The 22,725-nt window shown below is 36.7% G+C and overlaps 1 protein-coding gene across 4 annotated transcripts in view; it reads right to left on the reverse strand.

Moving 5' to 3' along the window:
- The window catches only part of ATL1 (atlastin GTPase 1), an 81,523-nt gene that overhangs the window by 17,748 nt on the left and 41,050 nt on the right, over positions 1-22,725 (reverse strand). For all 4 annotated transcript variants that reach the window (XM_006731117.3, XM_006731116.3, XM_081830544.1 and 1 more), the window contains exons 3-7: positions 18,943-19,190; positions 16,652-16,786; positions 16,112-16,216; positions 13,868-13,918; positions 11,283-11,339 (exon numbers count right to left, since the gene is read on the reverse strand). In XM_006731117.3, the coding sequence (XP_006731180.1) occupies positions 11,283-11,339; positions 13,868-13,918; positions 16,112-16,216; positions 16,652-16,786; positions 18,943-19,190 (596 nt within the window). The remainder of the gene's footprint in view (positions 1-11,282; positions 11,340-13,867; positions 13,919-16,111; positions 16,217-16,651; positions 16,787-18,942; positions 19,191-22,725) is intronic.

Here is a 22,725-nt window from a genome sequence, read left to right on the forward strand (position 1 = left end):
TTCATGAACCAGGATAAATGAAACCAAGTACGTGGATTTGGCTATATTTTGCATTTTTCTTGGAGAATTTTAGTTTCATTTTTTGGTGTTTTTCACTGGGCATCTTCCGACTTAGGGAGATATAATAAGATATATTAAGGACCATGTGTAGCATAGGATCAAACATGAAATCTTATTTTCTGAAATCAGTAATCTATATTCTAGCTATCCATCTATCTACAGTATCAAATTCCCAAGTTCTCTGCTTAATGCTCCCATCCAGAGATGTGCTGGTAAACTTGCTCTCCCAGAACAACAAAATGCCCTGATTTTGTAGCATTTGACCATTTCTGTGGTGTAAATATGCCATCATGGCTGATTTCAAGCTACTAGCAATTTAATAGTTGGCTTATATAATTCCTGACCATTTACTAATTAGTTCTCATGAACTGGTAGAAGCCAGCTATAGCCCACCCACCGGCCCCATCCCCTCCCAAAATAATTTGCTTTATATTTAAAATGTATGGAATTCTATGAATCTCAGTCCTTATGTCAAAGGCATCAGTTTTTCCACAATGCTGAATCTTGATTTGTTCATACATTCGGGTAGAGATAAAAAAATATATAAATTATCCTAATTTGTTCAGATAAAAATATTTGAAGTCATAAATACTTTTTTTAATGAATTAATTCCAGTCAGCAAATGGGGCAAATAATGGGACCTATGCTGTGCATATCCCACCAACGATCACATATATTTTTCTTAGTCATCAAAAACATTATAACCTTTGTTAACTTCCCTTTGGGGGCTATATCCTCCAGGAAATTATTCAAAAGGATGTTATAGCACTACGATGAGTGACAGTGAAAAACTGAGAAAAAATCCAAATGCTCAACAGCAGGAAAATGGTTACTCAATTTATGGCATATTAATATGATAACATATTAATAGCTATTAATATTACAAATACATGGAATATATAAATACATGTGTTGATTATGTCAGGATAAAAACTTATATGAAATAATGTTATTAGCAATATAATGCTAAATTTATGAGCACCTCCATTACAAATATGTGAAAAAAACTCCCAAACTCCCAGGAATAGACTAACTGTTCTAGAGCCTTAGAGCCAGTAAATGACTGAGCTGGTTTTTAACCACTTAATCAATCAATTTCAGTTCTAATTTCAGTTTCAGATAACAACTAAACACAGTTTAGAACTTGTTTTAAACCCATCTAACTAAGTACAACTCCAATCAACAGCCCACTGAACGTCAACCGATCAGTGACAACCTCATACTTTAAAAGTCAGTTAAGTAGTGCAAGACTCACTCCAGAAAATTCACTAAGGTTGATGTCAACCCATTTCTCACCTCTATAGCCAGCAAAAAACATACTTCTGGGGGCGCCTGGGTGGCTCAGTTGGTTAAGCGACTGCCTTCGGCTCAGGTCATGATCCTGGAGACCCGGAATCGAGTCCCGCATCGGGCTCCCTGCTTGGCAGGGAGTCTGCTTCTCCCTCTGACCCTCCCCCCCTCATGCTCTCTCTCTCAAATAAATAAATAAAATCTTAAAAAAAAAATACTTCTGTATTCAACAACAACAAAAATTTTAAAACCAACATCAACCCATTCCTGCCTCTGTAAACCACATAACTTCAAAACAAATTCCTAAACCTTATATATAATTGTTAGTTTGCTTTGCTCAGTGAGACTAAGCCTCACCAGCATATCTCTTGTACTTAATAAAGTAATAAATTCAGTTTTGGTTTTTGTATTAGATTTTGAGTGATGGTCTCATCCTTTGACAGTTCTGGAAGTCCCTCACTTCGCAGCAGTCACCTCAGACTAAGGTGAATTCTCCTTGTCCCTTGTTCCAAAATCCCATTTGTCCTTCAAATTTATTTCCAGTTGAATGTGCCTCAACAATTATCTGATTTAAGTTGTGATTTGTTTCATTGAGCTTTTGTCACTGATTCATTTATCCTAGGATTTTTGTTATAAAGACCCAATAGGTCTTCATATAAGGTCATCAGTTCTAAGTCTTTGTATAGGACAATTCAACCTTTAGTTTTGGAAGAGTACTCATTTGATAAGTAATTAGACCTAATTTTTGTATAAGGTTATTAGAACTTTTGGTTTGGAGGTATACCATTCAGTAAATATTTTTGCTATTAGCCTCTTTATGCTTTTGCTGCTTGCTTTGCCTTCTTTTGCTCGACAATTCATACAAAGTGTCGTCTCATGTATTTTTCCTTTGTCTTGAATTGTCTTGTGTTGCTGAAAGTATAGGGAAGTGGTCCAGAAAGAACAGATAAAGGCATAAATTTAGTAAGTCTCCAGACCAATCAAGATGCCCCAAAGACTAATGATTGGAGGCCTGTTAAACTGGCAACAAATTTACACAAAAGTAATTAGTCAAACTTAGCCTTGGAAGCCCTACAAAACTTTTTTTTTTTTTTTAATTTTTTTTTTTTTTAAAGATTATTTATTTATTTATTTGAGAGAGAGAGAGAGAGAGCACATGAGAGTGGGGAGGGTCAGAGGGAGAAGCAGACTCCCCGCCGAGCAGGGAGCCCGATGCGGGACTCGATCCCGGGACTCCAGGATCATGACCTGAGCCGAAGGCAGTCGCTTAACCAACTGAGCCACCCAGGCGCCCAGCCCTACAAAACTTTTAAGGGGACACTCAATCCTGTCAATTTGTGAGTCACTGTGCTTAGTCCATAACACAGGATCAATGACTATTAGATTATTGATTATACAGCACTGTCCTGAACTCTGCTCGCTTGAGGAACCAAGCTGTTTTTCAGAGCACACACTTTTGACCAACTTGTTACAGGCTTGTATATATCAAAGCTGGACCCTCCTCCTGGAAAAATGTCTGCTTTCTATTTGTATTGCACTATAATCCTAATTATTGCACTTAGAAGAATAAATGACGTTTTCAAAAAAATTCAGAGTAACAGTGGTCATTATGGTGATCTTTGTACATGTCAAAATAAATAACTAATACAGTTAAGGGGAGCTCTATAAAAATTAAGAGATATAATATCAAACACTCATTAGTTAGCTTCTTTAATTAGTAAACTGTGACCTCAAAACAAAAGGCTGAATCTAAGATCGCATCTCTCAGTTTGACTCTCTTACCTTCTGAGATACCTTGTATCTCTTTCAGTTTTATCTTCACCACTCACTTCACCCCTTCAATCCCTTCTGCTCCTTCCCCTGACCCCCTAAATGATTTCCGCAGGACTTTTTGCAGAAAGGGACTGGCCACGTTGCCCCAAACGACATCAAATTGCTAAACCGGAAGGCTCTATAAAAGCTGAATTTAAACCCTGCTCTAGAGTTGAGTTTCAAGGAATTTCTTTAACCCAAGAACACAGAAATTCGCTGCATAATTTAGGATTTTGTTAGATACTTACTGACCTGAATTATCAGTCCTGTTCCAACTAGTTCACTTAATTGTTAGTCCCTCAGATGGGAAAAAAATGGTTAAGAGCAGTAGGGTAAAAAAAGACCAGGAGAACATTTAAACAACCCAGCTCTTCAAAATAATAATAATAATAATAATAATAATAAATTAAAACATTTTAATAGTCTTTAGAAGGCAAGAAAAATAGACAAAACACCACATAAGGCCATTTCAGAAGACTTTCTCTTAGAGATCAATGAGCCAAAGATTCAAAGTTGTAGACAAAATAAAGATCAATTATAGGAAATGTTATAAATAGACTTTAGGAATTTTCAAACAATCTTCTGGGTATCTAGCTAAAGTAAATGGAACCTTGTCTTCTCTTTTTTAAATGGGCTCAAACATAAAATACAGGAATCAGAAGAAAAAAGCTTGAATGAAAAATCGTCGATTTAAAAATCTCCAATATATAGGTGACTTTTCAGAGGGGCTTGAATACTCAGCAAAGTAGAAATCAAAACAAATCTGTGGCCCTCCAGGTAAAAAAAGACCAAAATATCCTCTATTCTCTAGGAATCAGGAACCTACCCATAGCGACACCTATAGACATAGCAAGCAAAAAATCCACTTGAAGAACCAATGTCCTTTATGGGCTAAAAATACCAACAATGTGTATGACTCTAAAGAGACTGAAGGGAGGACGCCTGGGTGGCTCAGTTGGTTAAGCATCTGCCTTCGCCTCAGGGTCATGATCCCAGGGTGCTGGAATCAAGTCCTGCATCGGGCTCCTTGCTCAGCAGGGAGCCTGCTTCTTCCTCTGCCTGCCGCTCCCCCTGCTTTGCTCTCTCTCTCTCTGACAAATAAATAAAATCTTTAAAAAAAGAGACTGAAGAATCTCTTTGAGCAAAAATCACCAAGGACATAAGCAGAAAAGTTGGAGAAGAATCTAAAGGAGTCCAGATTAATACCTTCCAAATTACATAAATCTTTTTATACATATATTAAAAAACTAGGCCAGAGCAGGTATTAAATTACAACATGCACACATCAGTGACTCATCGCCTTTTGCAGCCTATCTCTTGAGCCAGTAGCCAAGGCTTATCCTCTTGCCTCAGAGCAGTTCAGTCTTGTCTAACTACTTGAAGCATCTTCAGACTCTGTACTAGGATCACCTTTAAATCTGATGGTACCATATACAATCACTATTGCTAACCGAAAACATCTAACGTTTTTCTGTTAGTCTTAACTAACGAAATATGTTATTTTATTCTTTTTGTATCACCGCCCAGCAACTAATACTTTTTTTTTTAGATTTTTTTTATTTGACAGAGAGAGACACAGCAAGAGAGGGAACACAAGCAGGGGTAGTGGGAGAGGGAGAAGCAGGCTTCCCTCGGAGCAGGGAGCCTGATGTGGGGCTCGATCCCAGGACCCTGGGATCATAACCTGAGCCGAAGGCAGACGCCTAACAACTGAGCCACCCAGGTACCCCCCTCCTTTTTTTTTTTAAGTAGCTCCACACCCAGCGGGGAGTGCAATGCCGGGCTTGAACTTACAACCCTGAGATCAAGACCTGAGCTGAGCTGGGTCAGATGCTTAACCAATTGAGCCACCCAGGTGTCCCTAACAACTAATACTTCCAATTCAGAAACTACTACGCTTACCCACTGAAAGAGAATTTCATGATTGTGTTTTTGCAGTTCAAGAAGGGGCCATGCCCAGTACAAATATTTTGGACTCTCACACCAACTTATGACTTAATACTGTTTATGGATCTTATCTTAAAAATGTAAAGAGGTAATACTAGGATGGATATGTAATAGCTATACCAGATCTTGAATCCAGGTCTTTCAATTTCAAGTCCAATGGATTTACTTATATGCAAACTATATACAATCCCAAATAGGTATATGACAGCATAATTAGCAAACATTAATTGAACATCTGCTGTATGAACTTAGGTGTACTAGACTAAAAAAAGCAAACTACAAAGCTCCTGCTCTTAAGGTATTTATAATTTAGTGAGATGGGATGTGCACATTCAAATCTAAGACTACAAGATATAGCTGAGTAAGTGCCTAGGATTAGGGGGAGGAAGAGAAGCACTGAAGAGTGGTGGAGTGCCGGGGTGTTGAGCCTGTGGCCTACCTATGAACGTAGGTTGATGAGCAGCTCTGCAATTTAAAGAGATTACGTGACCAGGGACAAGTTTGTCAACTACTCTGTGCCTTAGTGTTTCCTCATCAGTTAAAAAAGAGAAAGAGTAAAGAAGGAACATTATTATTTATTTTTATATAACTATAGTGAGTGTCATTTGAATAATGTAAGAAACATACTTAGAACAGTGCCTGGCACAAATAAATGCTCAATAAATTATTCTTGTTATACAAGTCTTCTAGACATTTCAGGTACCTAAATGTGGACATTGGGAGAATCCTGCTGTATACCACTGATCTGCTTCTATGTGGCCAGATGAATATTTTTTCTGATTCGTACAGCTTTCGGATCACCCAAATTACTCTCTGGACAGAACATGGGATAAGGTAGCTTTCTCAGACAGTTGTCCTTTTTCTCAGCCCCACCATCGTATCTTTTCCTTTAATTTACAGCCCGACCAGGCAAACAACAGCCTTTCATTTTCTCAGTGAAGTCATGTATTTCTCTGGTATGACTTGGTAGTTACAGTCATCATAGATCTTTGACCAAGAATATTTTACTTTAAAGTGGTTGAAATCACTATCAAAGAATTTATTCTGTAGATGAACATTTTTAAATCATAGGAATAAAGGATCCTTAAATATAATTAAGTAAACCAGAGTAAAATAATTCCCAATTTTCCATATGTAGGCCCAATCTGAATGAGAAATTGTGAGAAACAGGAGGTTTATCCTAATACAACAATATATTATTATATGCCTCCTCTATTGTTATTTTCTACCAATCTTCAGTTTAACCATAACACTGGCATGGACTGAGCTGCTCACTAATAATTACATCTCCACCAAAAGAAACATGAAAAGTTGAGTTTCATCTTATCTCACAAAGAGGATTCAAATCTTTTTTTCCCCCAGCTTCACTGAAATACAATTGACATACCACATTGTGTATGTTTAAGGTCTACAGCATGATGATGACATACATATACATTGTGAAACGGTTACCACAATAAGGTTAGCTAACATATCCATCACCTCACATACTTATCATTTGTGTGTGTGGGTGTGGGTGTAGTGAGTCAAATCTGTTTCTAAGGCCTAGGGTGTTTGGAGGGCCTTTAAGCATATGAAAATGGTTCATAAAAATGCTATGGGAGAAAACTGGGATGAGTTAATTAATCCAGAAGGTGAAGTACTTAACACTAAGGAGGTGAAAAAGCAGAGAATAAATGTAAGTATACCTAAAATATGTGCTGAGGAATGAAATAAATCTTCTAAGAAAAGAGAATTAAAGGTTGTGTGCAGGAAGGTTTTTTTAGGGTTTAATCCTTCTTGTCTTCCTATTACAGGTAAAACTTGTTACTAAGCTCTTGTACATACAAATGTACATACAAATGCACATAGACACAGCATCCCATTTCTCTGTTACCAGAAGCTCCCCTCCCATAGATGCCCTCTGCCAGGGTGTGCCCAGCGGCTAATTCAGTCCTCAAATGTTACGTCTTGCTCTGGGTTCTACTTCCCGAGTGTGCTAAATACAGGCTCACAAGGAGCAGTTGTTAAAGTTTGAGGAATTTCACAAGTCAGTTGACATCACGGTTGCAGCTTGAAATCAGCCATGGTAAACGTATTTGTACCTCAGAAATCAGTAAATGCTTTCAAATCAGGACCACCTCCTCCCTCCTCGCCAGCCAGCTGTAAACATTTATCAGCACACCACTGGCTAAACTTTACACTTCAGTACTGCTTTTAAACTGAATTCACTTCCCTTTTAGTTCTCTTCTTAAAAAGTTTTTAGTAATACAACAGATACTTTGTTAGCTTGATATAAGTTGGCTTTTGATATAAGAATCAAATTAATCTGTTAATTTAGCTATTCACTTCATTGACTAACTGCCCTCCCTTTTCCTGCCTGTGATAGATCTTGTTCATTATTTACAATTTTACCGCTTCAGAGGTAAGAATTCTTCTATTTTAAGTTTGTTAAATTTAGTTTTGAGTACAAATTATTATTTTTTAAATTTCATTACCTCTCATCTTAGTCTCTCAGGCAATGTTTAAAATTTCTTCTCCACACTTTTATCCAAATAAATAAAGCTGTTGTCTTCTGAGATAGAGGAAGAGGTTAGAAGTGATGACCTCTCAAAACAGCTTGTGAATTAACTGAACTTTGATTTAAAAGTTATTTTATATTTGAACTTTTTCTCTTGAGACTTTTTCTAATTTAAATGTGAATTATTCTGTAGGCAGTAAGCTCATTAACATTGCTCTTAACGATGTTTTTAAAAAAAATGTGAATTAGGGCGCCTGAGTGGCTCAGTCGGTTAAGCGTCCTGGGATCGAGCCCTGCATCGGGCTCCCTGCTCAGTGGAGAGTCTGCTTCTCCCTCTGCACTCCACCCCATCCCGCCCCCTCCCCACTCCTGCACACTCGCTCGATATCTCTCTCACAAAAATAAATAAAATCTTAAAAAAAAAGGTAAAATAAAAAATGTGAATTATCTGCTGATATCTTAAACATTCTGAAATCTGAATACATTAGCATATTACCTTTTAATTTCATGATGTATAGAATTTGGTTGCATTTTAAATATTATTAAATATCTTTGGAAGCCACTTTTGTTATTTAATGACATTCTCATTTCAATTTCAGATACTTTGATTTACAGGTGCCAACTTGTTTAGGAGTCATTGTTGACTCATTCAGTCAAAACTTTTTTTCAGGATGCCTGGGTGGCTCAGTCGGTTAGGTGGCTGCCTTCAGCTCAGGTCATGATGCCGGAGTCCTGGGATTGAGCCCCGCACTGGGCTCCTTGCTGGGATTGAGCCCCGCATCGGGCTCCTTGCTATGTGGGGAGCCTGCTTCTCCCTCTGCCTACTGTTCCTCCTGCTTGTGCTCTCTCTGACAAATAAATAAAAAACAAAACAAAAAACAAAAACTTTTTCTCACTGACATTTCAAAATGCCACCAGTTTGCCAACAAGTGATAATCTCTTAAAGTTTTTTTCTATTGTTTGTTCTCAATTCATTATTATTATTATTATTTTACCAAAAGCAGTACCTCTCCCTGTGTGTCCCTCATTTTTTTTTCTTTTTTTCTTCCTTTATCTTTCTTTCTTTCTTTCTCTTTCTTTCTCTCTCTTTCTCTCTTTCTTTCTTTCTTTCTTTCTTTCATCTATCTATCTATCTATCTATCTATCTATCTATCTATCTACCTACCTACCTACCTACCTACCTACCTATCTATCTAATCAAAGCATGGGTTAGTCTCTTTTCTTCTGGCAAAGTGTAAGAAGCAGTAACATTTGCTGGTAAGACTTAAAAATCCTTTCCAGAATTTCCAATGGAGTTCCCAGTCAGCCAATGGATCTGGAGAGTAACAAGTTCAGAGAAGAGAAAAATCAAAGCTGACAGCCCAATTACTATATAACACTCCAACTATCAACCTAACACATTATTATTTTTTAAAGGTAACAGTCTAGGGGTGCCTGGGTGGCTCAGTCGTTAAGCGTCTGCCTTCAGCTCAGGTCATAATCCCAGGGTCCTGGGATCGAGCCCCGCATCAGGCTCCCTGCTCAGTGGAGACCCTGCTTCTCCCTCTCCTTCTGCTGCTCCTCCTGCTTGTGCTCTCTCTCTCTCTCTGTCAAATAAATAAATAAAAGCTTTAAAAAAAATAAATAAAGGTAACAGAGTCTAGTAGGTAAGAAGACTGTAAGCAGGGACTGGTTTTATTCTACCTGGACTCCTCTGCCCACCCCCTTCCCTAGACCTCAGGGAAAGATCCACACTCCTTCTTCACTCAAAGCATACCATCGTCTCTCCCTGCAAAGGCCCCTTTCTTGCTTTATCCTATTTTTCCCAGATCCCCACTCCCATTCAACTGTCTGCTCTCAATCATACTCACTCTAATATGTATTATTTTTGTGTATATAGAGCATTTTAAGTAATCATAAATTACTGCGTTCTAAATCTCAAACTTTTTTCCTACTTAATTCAGTATGGATTTTAACACTCTATTCATGCTACTCTGTAGATTATGGGTTCATTGCCTTTGGATGTTGCAAAATATTCCAGAATGTGCTTCTCACCATATTTATGTACCCATTCTTCTAGTGATGGACACCTCTGCTGCCTCCCACTTCCTGCTACTACTACTCTATCAATGCTACAGTGAATATCCTTACACATTTTCCCTGCTTCACAGAATCACTGCTCCAATCCGCACTTTCACCAACAGGCCTGAGTGCTCCCCCTTACCCAAATCCTAGCTATCATTTGGTATTATACCCCTGTTCAACTTTTTGCCTATGAGTGTAAAATGGTATCTTGTTGTTTTAATTTTTATCTGATTATCAATGAGACTTGACATCCTTTCAAAAATGTGTTAGCCATTCAGGTTTCCTTTCTGTGAATTGTCTATATGTCCTTTGCCTATTTTTTCTTTATTCAGTTTAACATTTTTGAATGGTTTTGTTTTGTTTTTAAGACTTTATTTTCCTAGTGCAGTTTTAGATTTACAATAAAATTGAAAGGAAGGTACAGAAATCTGCCATGTATACCACCTGCCCCTACACATGCATAGCCTCCCCCATTCTCAACATCACTTACCAGTTATAAGACACAGCAAAAGCTAGATGAGTACCAGAGACAGGATACTGGGTGGGGGCAAGTTTTTTGGAGGTCTTTCTTTCTTTCCTTTTCCTCCCTCCCTCTCTTTCTTTCTTTCTTTTCTCTTTTTCATTCATTCCTTCCTTCCTTCCTTCCTTCATTCTTGGTTTTATTTAGTCTAAGACTTCGCTTCAGTCCCTCTGATAAGCCTAGGCTGAAGCTGTCATGCTTCAGGTAAGCAGTCATTGGTGTTTAAATCTGTACCTCCTCCAGGTTTTCAAGGCTCTTTGACTTAATTATAATCTCCTGGTTCTTGATATATAAAGAGGGCTGAGGCAGAGGGAGCATTAATGGGCCAAATAATCACTTATACCACTCAATACAAGCTCAGATATTGCCCTGACATTATCCTGCTGTTCCAAGCAGAGGCTGAGCTGGTTGCTATTCTGATACCTAGTGCAATGAAGCAAGTGATGGTTCACACAGGTCAATGTGTAAGAAAGAAAAAAGTGGGGTGCCTCGCTGGCTTAGCTGGAAGAGCATGGGATTCTTTTGGGGTCTTCAGTTTGGACCCCACATGGGTCCAAACTATTATTTATTTATTTAAATAAATAAAGCAAGAGAAAGAAAGAAAGAAAGAGGGAAAGAGAGAGAGAGAAAGAAAGAGAAAGAGAAAGAAAGAAAAAAAGCACCTCCAAGAAACTTGCTCCAACCCAATATCCTGTCTCTGGTACTCATTTAGCTTTTGCTGTGTCTTGTAACTCCCATTTTCCCAGGAATCTTGTTTGTTTTTAACTTTTATGTTTGACAAATTCATCATTTTTTTTTTTTTTTTTTAGTTTTTGTGACATCTCTAGGGTTGGATTCAGGGGAGAAAAGATGATATTCTTGTAGGAACCAAAATATCTAATTCATCTTTTCATTTTCCCAGTTTGTTAAATTTTTATTTCCCTATTTTAATCTCCTACTTGCATCAAATAGCATTAACAAAGTTATCAAAGTACTTGTTGAATGAAATAAAAAAGGAAGAAATGTGACCCTCTCAATTAATTAATATACCTGGTTATACTCTTCAGAAAAGTTTAATAAGAATTTACCATCATTTTACCCTCCACTCACCTGAAATGGTTTCAGGAATATTTCCTCCATTGCCAGTCTGCCATACTCAGTGAAAAGCTAGATGGAAAATCACACACACACACACACACACACACCACAGAGAAAACTTCAGTATCAGCAAAGTTCTACTTCTGTGCTTTCTTCCATTCTTCTTTTTCCTCGCCAAGACATAATACTATATTATTAAGGTTACAATAATCATTTTAAGGAACTAAGTATTAGATAAAGCAGAACTACAGTAATTTTTTAAATTTATTTTCTTATTTAAATTCAATTAATTAACATATAATGTATTATTGGTTTCAGAGGTAGAGGTCAGTGATTCATCAGTCTTACATAACACCCAGTGCTCATTACATCATGTGCTGTCCTTAATGTCAATCACCCAGTTACCCCATCCTCCCCAACCCCCTCCCCTCCAGCAGAACTACGGTAATTTTTAAATAAAAAATTAAGGACATAAAGTACATGTTAAAAATAAAGTTTCCACTTCAGGCTAATACCTTTATATCAAGAATGTAGGACAGTTTTTTGTAGGGAAGATGGGGGAGAAAGTAACATGGTAAATAACCTTTCAAAGCAGAACTCGCACATATAGACCAGAGAGCCATAAACTATGTTGGACATATTTACAAAAGTTGTTGCCTGAGGAAATTTAACGGCACAATGGACTGAATTACTAACAAAGGCATAAAGGCATCTGGCTTAAAAATACAATCAGATATACCACCTTCTCTTCTTTCTAATTGGTCCCCATTGAGAGGAACCATATCAGTTTTTGTGTTGCCAGAAATGTAAGGTTTTTGAGAACAAAGACCTGAGCAGGTGACTGTGATTAGGCCTCTGATGAGCGTTTCATCCAGCCCAGCCCAGTGGGTTTCCCCAGCTGTACACAGGAAATGCCACTTCATCCACAAGACTAATAAGTCACAGCAGCTTCTCAGAGCTGGGGCGGAACTGACACAGAGGATTCCCACCTCTTGCCCCTTTAGGATAGCTCCCACAGCACCACCCTGCCTCTCTTGCAGAAGCATCTAGGAAGCCAAGGGTAATTCCCAATATCATGTCTAAAAGGCAGCTGGTCGAGGGATTAGACACTCACATTAGAATCATCTACTAACATAACTGGAATTCACAATCTCTTCTGAGGAGGCTGAGGTGTTGTCATTTACAGGAAAAATTTTAAATGGTCTCAGAAAAACATTACTTACTCAATCTCAAAGTCCAAAATCAGCCGTCTTAAGAAATCCCTAAGCTGGTATTGAACAGTGCCATACCATTAGCTTGGAAAATAACTGGCTAGGTTATGACACAGCCTGAAGAAGTAAATCGTACTTATTATAAGAAACAATTATTCAGCGTATTGCCTATTTGTCATAAATGCCGTGTGATGTACTAGAAATATATTTGGGAATAATGCTGGATGTGAACTCCAAATGCTATTTCCAACATCACAGCTTACCCTGCTTTATTATCCTTTGTTGTCTGGTAAATTTGTACATGGCTCTTATTGCCAAGATAGATTATATATTTAAAGCAAAATTTTCTATAAAATATGCAGAAGGAAACTATCAGAGAAACAACAGGTTTTGCTATGTAGCCAAAATAACATGCACTGAAAGACAGCAGAGAGTGTTACAGAGATGTGAACTATCTTAAGGAAATATCTAATCTTTTACTTATTTGAGATTTAAGTGCTGCTTGGAGACTGGAAGGAGCACTGAGCCCAGGAGATACCCAGATTTCTAGTCCCACTTTACCACTAATTAGCCACATGAGTTTAGGCAAGTCATTTACTACTTTCAGCCAAATTTACCCCATCCGTAAAATATGAAGGATAAATTAGGTGTCACTCTTTCAGATCTAAAACAGAATTTTATGAATTATCATCAGGTAGCCCCTCCTAGTTTTTAGGTATAAAGTAGTCCATAGGAAAAAAAGTCTGGCATTCAACTGATATCATACCAACAATTATTAAATCTCTGACCATAAGACTTCAACTTCAGGTTTTTTTCTCTGCATTTTTGCTGTAATAATACTCTGAGGGCAGCATATAGAACAGAAAGGTTTTTAAAACGTACTATTAAAGTATAGCTGACATACAGTGTTATAATATTAGTTTCAGGTGTACAGCATAGTGACTTGATAACTCTATACATTATGCTATGCTCACCATGATAAGTGTGATTACCATCTGTCACCATACAACATTATTACAATATTAATGACTATATTCCCTATGGTGTACTTTTCACCTCCATGAGCTATTTATTTTATAACTAGATCAACTTTACATTTTGGGTCATTTTTAAACCAAAAATTCTTTTCTCTAATCTGCCATATATATTCACATATATAGGGCCGATAGCAAGTAGCTTTATAGTAACAAAGAAATTTGAAAACTGAATTAGAAAGAACATAACTATACAGGCTGAAACAAGAAACCTGGAAACAGGACAACCTCTATTTGATTATGTTTCTAAATCTTTCTGAATTAAGTTTTCCAAGTAGAAGAAGGCCCAACAAAACCCATACATCCTCAAAAGATGACCAGATATGTAAAAAAAGAGTATACATATTGTTACCTGGAGGTGCTGAAGATCATCCTCCTGGACATTCTGGGATAAGTTATATACCTTGATTAAGAAATGAAGTTAAAATGAGAAAATAATTAGCATCCGCTGAAGCACTTTTATTTTTGTAAATATCAATGTTCACAAAATCAAACTCTCTGAAGCGTATGCTTAAATAATGGTATTTCTAAGACCTTGAGAGAGTAGTAAAGAAAGCTTGAAAGACAAAAGACAATGTACAATGATCACAAAATTGTTTCAGAAATACCACAGCCACCTGCTCTGGAGACAGAATATTAAAATTATTCATGAACCTAACTAAACAATTGGTCAATAAAGTAATCATTCTTACAAGCATACCAAAATAATAGCAATCTAGATCTGAATAACCCATACATAAAATTTTGTCTTAAAAAATTATGTTGACCTTTTCACAACTGATTAATTTAGTTAAGGCTATAGATAGTTCTATCACATTGAAGTGAGGTTCCAAATATCAGGCTCACATCTTTATACATACGCATTACTGCTCCATGAACAGATCACAGCACTAAGATGACATTCTTTTTTTTTTTTTTTTGAGGGGTAACTTCAAAAAAAAGTTAAGGATGCTTATATGTTTATGTATTGACACAAACAACATACTTTGTGTACTTATTTAAATAACAGATTATTTCTCAGATAATAAAAAGTCATTACTAGGGACTTATATTTTTCAGTGAAAATATTCAATGTCTTCACATAAAATATAAATAATAAATATTAAAAGGCAAAGTCAATCTTGTTTTAATTGGCTTGCTTATACTGCTGATTTTGAAGAAATTAGATTTTAAGTCAGTATTTTAAAGGCTCATCCATCTAAGAAGTCTATTTTTAAAAGTTAGTCAAACACAGGTTATAATCCTGACTTTCATTTTAAAGCTTTTTGTAAAAAACATTCAGTCTTCCTTCTACCCACCCTCTCATTGTCCTAACCACACATGATGCCCTGGTTGCTGGTTCACTTGCTTCATTCTCTGCTCACCTATAACTCCAGCCTTGACTTATTTATCCCAACCACTTTGCCTTCCCTACCTTTTAAACTATCTTACCTCTCTTTAACCATCTGTTTCTTGGTCACTATTTCTTCTTGCTCTTTCTAATGAATAGAAAATATCTAAAAACTGTCTAATATCTTTCATGGTATATGTTCTATGACTATAGTAAAACTCTCCAAGGACTTGCAGGACAATTTGTAAAGCCTACGATAACTTCAAAAACAATACTTTAAAAAGACAAAGAAAGAAAAAAGGAAGGGAAGATAAAATTTTTTAAAAGATTTTCATTTATTTTTTATTTATCTATTTATTTATTTATTTAGAGAGCACAGGAGCAGGGGTTTGGGAAGAGGGAGAGAGAGAATACCAAGCAGACCCTGCACTAAGCACAGGGCCCAACGTGGGGCTTGATCTCAGGACCCTGAGATCATGACCTGAGCCATAATCAGGAGTAGGAGGCTCAACCGACTGAGCCACCCAGGCGCCACAAAGATAAAAATTTTTGTAAGACATTTACTTATCTAAATGTCTATTAAGTATTTTTAAAAGTTGGGAAAGCATCTTAAAAAAAAAAAAAAAAAAAAAGCCCGCCTGGGTGTCTCAGTTGGTTAAGCATCCGACTCTTGATTTTGGCTCAGGTCATGAGATTGAGCCTCGCATCAGGCTCCCTGCTCATGGAGCCTGCTTGGGATTCTCTCTCTCCCTCTTCCTTTGCCCCTCCCCTCCTAGACATCCCCCCACCCCACATCACACACCCTCTCACTCTCTCTCTCTCTCTAAAAAAGAAAAAAAAAGCTGGGAAAACATATGTTTTTATACTTAGAAATATTTCTACTGGCTATGTAAAAAAAAAATCGCATTTATAAATCTTGTTTCAGTAAATGTAACTTATAATAGGTAGTTTCAATGTATCTATCTGCATACATCATAAGACAGTATTATTGAGTTTATTGTAGGCTTTAAACAGAAAATATTATCAATAAGATAATACAAATTTTTCTGACTATAGACAGTTTGAAAACTGAACAGAAATTAGGTAACAGTAACCAAAACAATTCTATTCTTACAGAAATCATAAGAACTTGTATGCTAATTGAGCCAAATAACATATTTACCGTTTCTGCTGTTTGTCTTACTACCACATGTATGTAGGGACACATATATTTATAAGTTTTAGTTAAAGAAACAGCCATCAAAATGGATTTATTTTATTCCATACCTGTATTGAGCTGATCATTGTGCTAAGCGCAAATACTGTAGCTGAATCTCTCAGAGTTGACTGACTATCGAATGTTCCCTGAGTATCCATCAATAGCACTGCAACCTACAGACAAGTAGAGTACATCATTGATACTTTATAGAACAGATGCAGTATTAGGGGTACTACAAATTGAACACCACAAGAACTAAAGCAAACCATTATCAGTGAATACTTAATAGGTATATTTTTATATGTTATGATTGCCGCAGAAACTAAAAATATTAGCTGAATACTATAGTGATCAATTTTCATTGGTAACCCAACATAACAGAAACAGTATTGAAACAAAGTGTAGATGTTAGTTTGCTGATCGATCTGCTGTTCTACTGTCCCTATGATTTTGCCACCTTGATCAACAGAAAGGGAAACAGGAATGCGCAATAGGATGCTACCCACTTCCCTTTTAAATTAGTTTTCAAAAGATTATTTTTGAGGATCCTGAAAAGTGGTAACTCTTGCAAGTGAAACTCAATTTTCTTTATGAAGTTTGCATCATACCTTCTTGCCATCAGGTTTATTGATAAGGAAGACTTCACTCCATATTTGGATTCCTGTGGTCTCTCGTTCAGACCCACCTCTCCATGAAAAACCAGTCAATGGTTCATTGTAATCTCCAACCCAGTCGACTGATTCCTATAAATTAAGAAAGTCTGTGATATGGGAACTGGCTATGTGGTATAGTTTTTTCCACACATCAATTCTGGTTTGTATCTCTCTCCAACTATAGTCAAAAGGAAACAACATATTCATATCTACTGTATTGATACAATTACTTTATCTAAAATATTATTACAAAGGAGCACTATCTGCTACATTTTATTCTAGGTCCTGGGAATGCAAAGATATCATTCCAGGGCCGCCTGGGTGGTTCAGTCGTTAAGCATCTGCCTTCTGCTAGGGTCATGATCCCAGGGTCCTGAGATCGAGCCCCGCATCGGGCTCCCTGCTCCACGGGAGGCCTGCTTCTCCCTCTCCCACCCGCCCCTGCTTATGTTCCCTCTTCGCTGTGTCTCTCTCTGTCAAATAAATAAAATCTTAAAAAAAAAAAAAAAGATACCATTCTAGACCAGAGAAAACTCACAACCTAATAAAAAAAAAAGACAGACATGCTAACAAACCACTATGTTGCCATGTATAGTAGGCAGAAACAGAAGCATTGGAAAAGAAATAACTCTTGGTCAGGTAAAACTTAATAGGAGAGGTGGTGTTTGTGCTAAAATGTGAAGGATGTTTGGGAATTCTCCAGGAGCGCAAACTTGGGGAGGGCATTCTAGAAGCAAAGAAATATAGATAAGAGAGAGGATATTATGTCAGGATATACACAATAATAACACATACAAACACTTTGGTATTGGGGGAGGAGGGAGTGAAAAGCAAGAGGAGAGGCACCTAGTAGTGTTGCAGAAAAACAAAAACATAAGAAATCTGTTACACTTTAATCTGGCAAGTGCTATTTAACACAAGCAACATGACAAGTGTTATTGAGCATTTAATTTTAATGTTTATCTCACAGTTAAAACTATGAATATGCCTAAAACTGTATAATCCCAAAGAATGGAAACTAATTTTGTTCACTTAATTTTCCCACCCATGTTAAGTAGCATACTAATGGTGATATGCTAGGAACACAGAATGGCAAGAGCTCTGTTTGGTTTTAAAGCCTAAAGTATTTTGGTAGTTCTATTCTTTATTTGTTTGAACTGAAGCTAGAGATAGAAGATATTAAAGTTAAATTTACAAAACTATTCAAAAATACCCTAACTATAAAAGATCAATCCCAAATGGATAATTATGGTATAAACATAACACAGTAGTGTGTCCATTTGGCCTCCACATCCATATTTGCAACAGAATTGCTATGGGTAAAAGGGTAGGGAAAAAAAATACTGGTATGTTCTCCATTCCCAACCTTCTGTTCCTCGACTCTGTTATCCTTCTGCTCTTGGTTTATCCTAAGTCCCTTAAAGTTTCATTTCTGTGCCACACTGTTGTCTCAAATGTTGTGACACTGTTGGTTGCTTCTGGGGGTGGGGTAAGATGAGAATCAAGTGGGAAAAGATAAGAGAGAACTTTCTGGGGTAACAGCAAGATATACTTGATAGAATTTGGGCCCATGTAGGCATATGCATTTTCAAAAAATAATAATAATAAGCAAATGTACACTTAAGATTTGTGCATGTAACTGTAATGTAAATTTTAAAACAAAACAACTAAGTACTGAAATATATGATAATGATATAGGTAGAAATATTTCTGAGGAAGTGTGCCAATGTCAGCAATTTACTTTGAAATGAATAAAAAAATCAGATGCAGTGATGGGTGTAAAGAGGGAAGAATAGCTGAAGACACATGTGATAATGCAAGAATATTAATGTTAATGGTAAAATCTAGGTAGTTAGGTCTTCACTGTAAAATTCTTTTAACTTTGCTGCATGCTTGAAATTTGCCATAATAAATGTTGGGGAGAAAATTATTATAATAAAAAAGTTACAATAAAAGTTATTTGACACATTTTAAACACTCTAACATAAAGTTTATAATCATATCACTATGCTGTGTCTCTTTCTGAAAGAATAAAAAGAATAAGTTATATTCTAAGGGACATGTGGCAAAGTGGCCCCCCAAAAAAGTGGCCTATGGAGTTTGGTGCCCAAAGCACTGAAGTTGGAATGGCTCTATACCACAGTGTATGTAATAATGGAACTGGAAATACTGAGCACTACTAAATAAAAACACAAAGTGACAAAAGCACAGAAACAAGAAAACATTTTAAAGCACTTTTTACATACCTGGTTGTACATGTATCTCAACATGAAGTCCATCAGGAATGATTTTCCTTTTCTAAATGCTCCAGCAACAGATACAGCAACAACCTCCTTGTCCCTGACAGCCTCTGAGAGAAGGATCCGATTTAGTGCAGTTTCATCTAACTCAAAGGAATGGTCATCTTTGACAATGAGGACTTGGACTGGTCCTGCCTTTTTCACCGGCTCCTCCTCTTCTGAGCTCCATTCATATGTCTTTTCTGAAAATCCACCTGTTGAATAAAATAGCAATTTATTTAGCTAATCATCTCAAAATACCAATGTACAGGTACCTCTCAATTCTCAAATATCTGAAACAGGGGCATAATGGAATTATAAATGTTCATTTTAATGACATATATTAGTATCATTAAATGTCTCCGAAACACTTATGTCTCAGAAAGACTCATATCTCGTCTTTCTGATTATGTGACCAAATCAAACAGAATTTTATTCTCAAGATAGCCCCAAGTCAGGGCAGAGATCTGTTTGCAGAGTGAGAAAGAAAATCAAAGCTAAGGATTCTACTTTTGGAGCACAGGAATAAAATGACTTCAGTTCATACTTTCTTCATCCCCTAGAAATAAGTTTAGTTATTCACATAAAGGATCCTTGCAACATTTTTTAAAACTGAACATACATGGGAGGAAATACATACAGGGACTCAGAATTACATATTTTTGAAATTGGAATAAATTTCTACAGCACCTAGTTCAGCTCCCTTCATTACATGCATGCCATCTACAAAATCCTAGGTTCTTAAATGTCTAAAATTATACCTCATAGCAATGGAATTTACAGATAATTAAATTGGATAGGGCCAGATTACAGACATCCTTCAAATCCATAACAAAGAGGTCTAGACATAATTCAATTTTAAAAAAGTTATTTGGTGGGAAGATCTTACACAAAAGCTATGGGACCCTGGGAAATTACCAAATCTCTCAACTCTTCATCTGTAAAATGTAAACTACTAATAGTACCTATTAATAGGGTTGTTGTAAAGATTAAAGGAGCTACTATATGTAAAGTGCTGAAATCAGTGCTTGGCACATAGTAAACTCATAAAAGATTAGCTATCATCACCATCATCACCATCACTACCTTGGGATTATAGACTGAGCTAAGTATTCCTAGAAGAAGTTTCTGCCTATTTTCCAGAAATGTGTGGGTGTGTGTATGTAAAGAATTATCATATAATGATAAAGGGTTAATATCCAAAATATAAAGAACTGACACAACTAAATAGCAAAAAAACCCAAACAATCTAATTAAAAAGTGGGCAGAGTATCTGAACAGACCTTTTTCTACAGAAAACATGCAAATGGCCAACAGACACATGAAAAGGTGCTCAATATCATTAATCATCAAAAAATGCAAATCAAAACCAAATAGATATCACCTCACACCTGTTAGAATGGCCATTATCAAAAAGAGAAGAAACAAGTGCTAGTTAGGACATAGAGAAAAAGGAATCCTTGTGCACTGTTGGTGAAAACGTAAATTGGTGAAACCACTGTGGAAAACAGTATGGAAAAAATGAAAAATAAAATTACTATGTGATCCAGCAATTCCACTTCTGGGTATTCATCTGAAGAAAATGAAAAGACTAACTCAAAAAGATATATGCACCCCTATGTTCATTATAGCATTATTTACAATAGCCAAGATATGGAAACAACCTAAGAACAATCTAAGCGTCCATTGATGAATGAAGGGATAGAGAAATTAGTGTGTGTGTGGTTGTGTACGTGCATATATGCATGCACGTACACAACCACACACACACACACACATCTACATACACAATGGACTATTACTCAGCCATAAAAAAATAATGAAATCTTGCCATTCGTGACAACCATAGATGGACCTCAAGTGCATTGTGCTAGAGAGAAAGACAAATACTGCCTGGTCTCTTATATGTGGAATTAAAAAAACAAAAACAAAACAAGTTTATAGGTACAGAGAACAGCCGCTGGTGCCAGAACTGGGGGGCTGAGGGTGGAGAAATAGGTAAAGAGGGTCAAAAGGTAAAAACAATAATATAGACAAAGAAATCTTGTTCTCTTGTTAAGTCATTTTGAAACTGATGCTTAGTTTCTTCATATGTAAGATGGAAAGAAGTTTTCCATTTAATTGTCAGTTTTGACAGAGGTCAACTTTTAGAATTAATCCTTAATATTTAAGAATTTTAGAACCCTAGACTGTGGCATTTGTGGTGTATAACAAAATAACTTCAGTGTGTCAAGTGGCACATTCTTATATCTACCGCCTTTGTAATGTCCTCCCACTTTGACTCTGGGGTCAGCCATGTGATTCGCTTTAGCAGACATGACACAGCAAAGGCTTCTTAGAAAAGCCCTTGTGTTTTTCCATTTTGCTCTTTCACTTCTGCCATTCACCATGTGAATATTCCCAAACTAGTCTGCTGCAGGATGAGAGACACTTGGAGCAAAGGCAAACAGCCCAGTCCCAAACAAGCCCCACAGCAAACCAACCCCAAGCCATGTGAGGGAGCTCAGCCAAGACCAACAGTTGCCTAACCACTATTTCAACATGTGTGATCACTAAATGCCTATTGTTCTATGCCCTTGAGGTTTGTGGTTATTATGCAGCAGAACAGACAATAAACTACTGGTACAGCCTACAACCCCTTCCTTTAGAAGAAAGCACAGCGTAGTGGTTAAAAACAGAAGGCTCTGGAACCAGACCGCTGAGATTTGAATAAAGGCTTTCCCATGTTTAAGCTGAGTAACCTTCAGCAGGTTGTTTAACCTCTCTGTGTCTACCTCATAAGGTTGTTGTGAATTAGTATATTCAAGTAACACACTTAGAACAGTGGCTGGTACATCATAAATGCTGTTAGTATTATTATAGATTTAGGAAACAAAAGCCAAAGATGTAACCGACCTTGCCTAAGAAAAGGATATAGAATTTCTGTATCAGGCAATCTACCATGGATGCTTTCTTGTGTTACTATTTATTTATTCCTTTTAATATTCCAGCATGGTATTCGTTATTATCTGTATTTCTGACACATGAGGAAATTAAGAATTGGGTTAAGTAACTTTTCCAAGAGCAGGCCCACTAGTAAGCGATAGATCCGAGTTCACATAGTTAGTAACTGTCAACTTGAGGTTAGATCCCAGGTATCTAAACTTTCATCCCAGGCCTTTCTACTATAACATTCTCTCCCTTTAGGGAAATCAAATAACTCTTGGACACCACATAAATGGGCTCATTTGCTTTGTGTCAAAAGAACAGAAAGTCAAAACATACACCAATTAATTCTTCAGACCAGATATATGACCTAGCCTCAAATCAACCCTTAATAGTATTAATTTTGAACAAAGTGGGCTCTTAAATAACCTTTCATTTAAATCTTTGAAAATATATTTAAATAGACATTCTCTATTATGTTTGTAGGCATACCTTGGAGATACTGCGGATTCAGTTCCAGACCACCCCCATAAAGCAAGTCATGAGTTTTTTTGGTTTCCCAGGGCCTATAAAAGTTATATTTATATGACACCATAGTCTATTAAGTGTGCAATAGCATTATGTCCAAAAAAACCCCCCAAATATATACCTTAACTTAAAACTACTTTATTGCTAAAAAATGCTAATCATCGTCTGAGCTTTCCCCAAGTTGTAATCTTTTTGCTGGAGGGTATTGCCTCAATGCTGATGGCTGCTGACTATCAGGGTGATGGGTGCTGAAGTCTGGGGTGACTGTGGCAACTCCCTAAAATAAGACAGCAATGA

The sequence above is a fragment of the Leptonychotes weddellii genome, chromosome 9, assembly GCF_054177405.1.
Source record: "Leptonychotes weddellii isolate Sample4059 chromosome 9, ASM5417740v2, whole genome shotgun sequence".
NCBI classification, from domain to species: domain Eukaryota; kingdom Metazoa; phylum Chordata; class Mammalia; order Carnivora; family Phocidae; genus Leptonychotes; species Leptonychotes weddellii.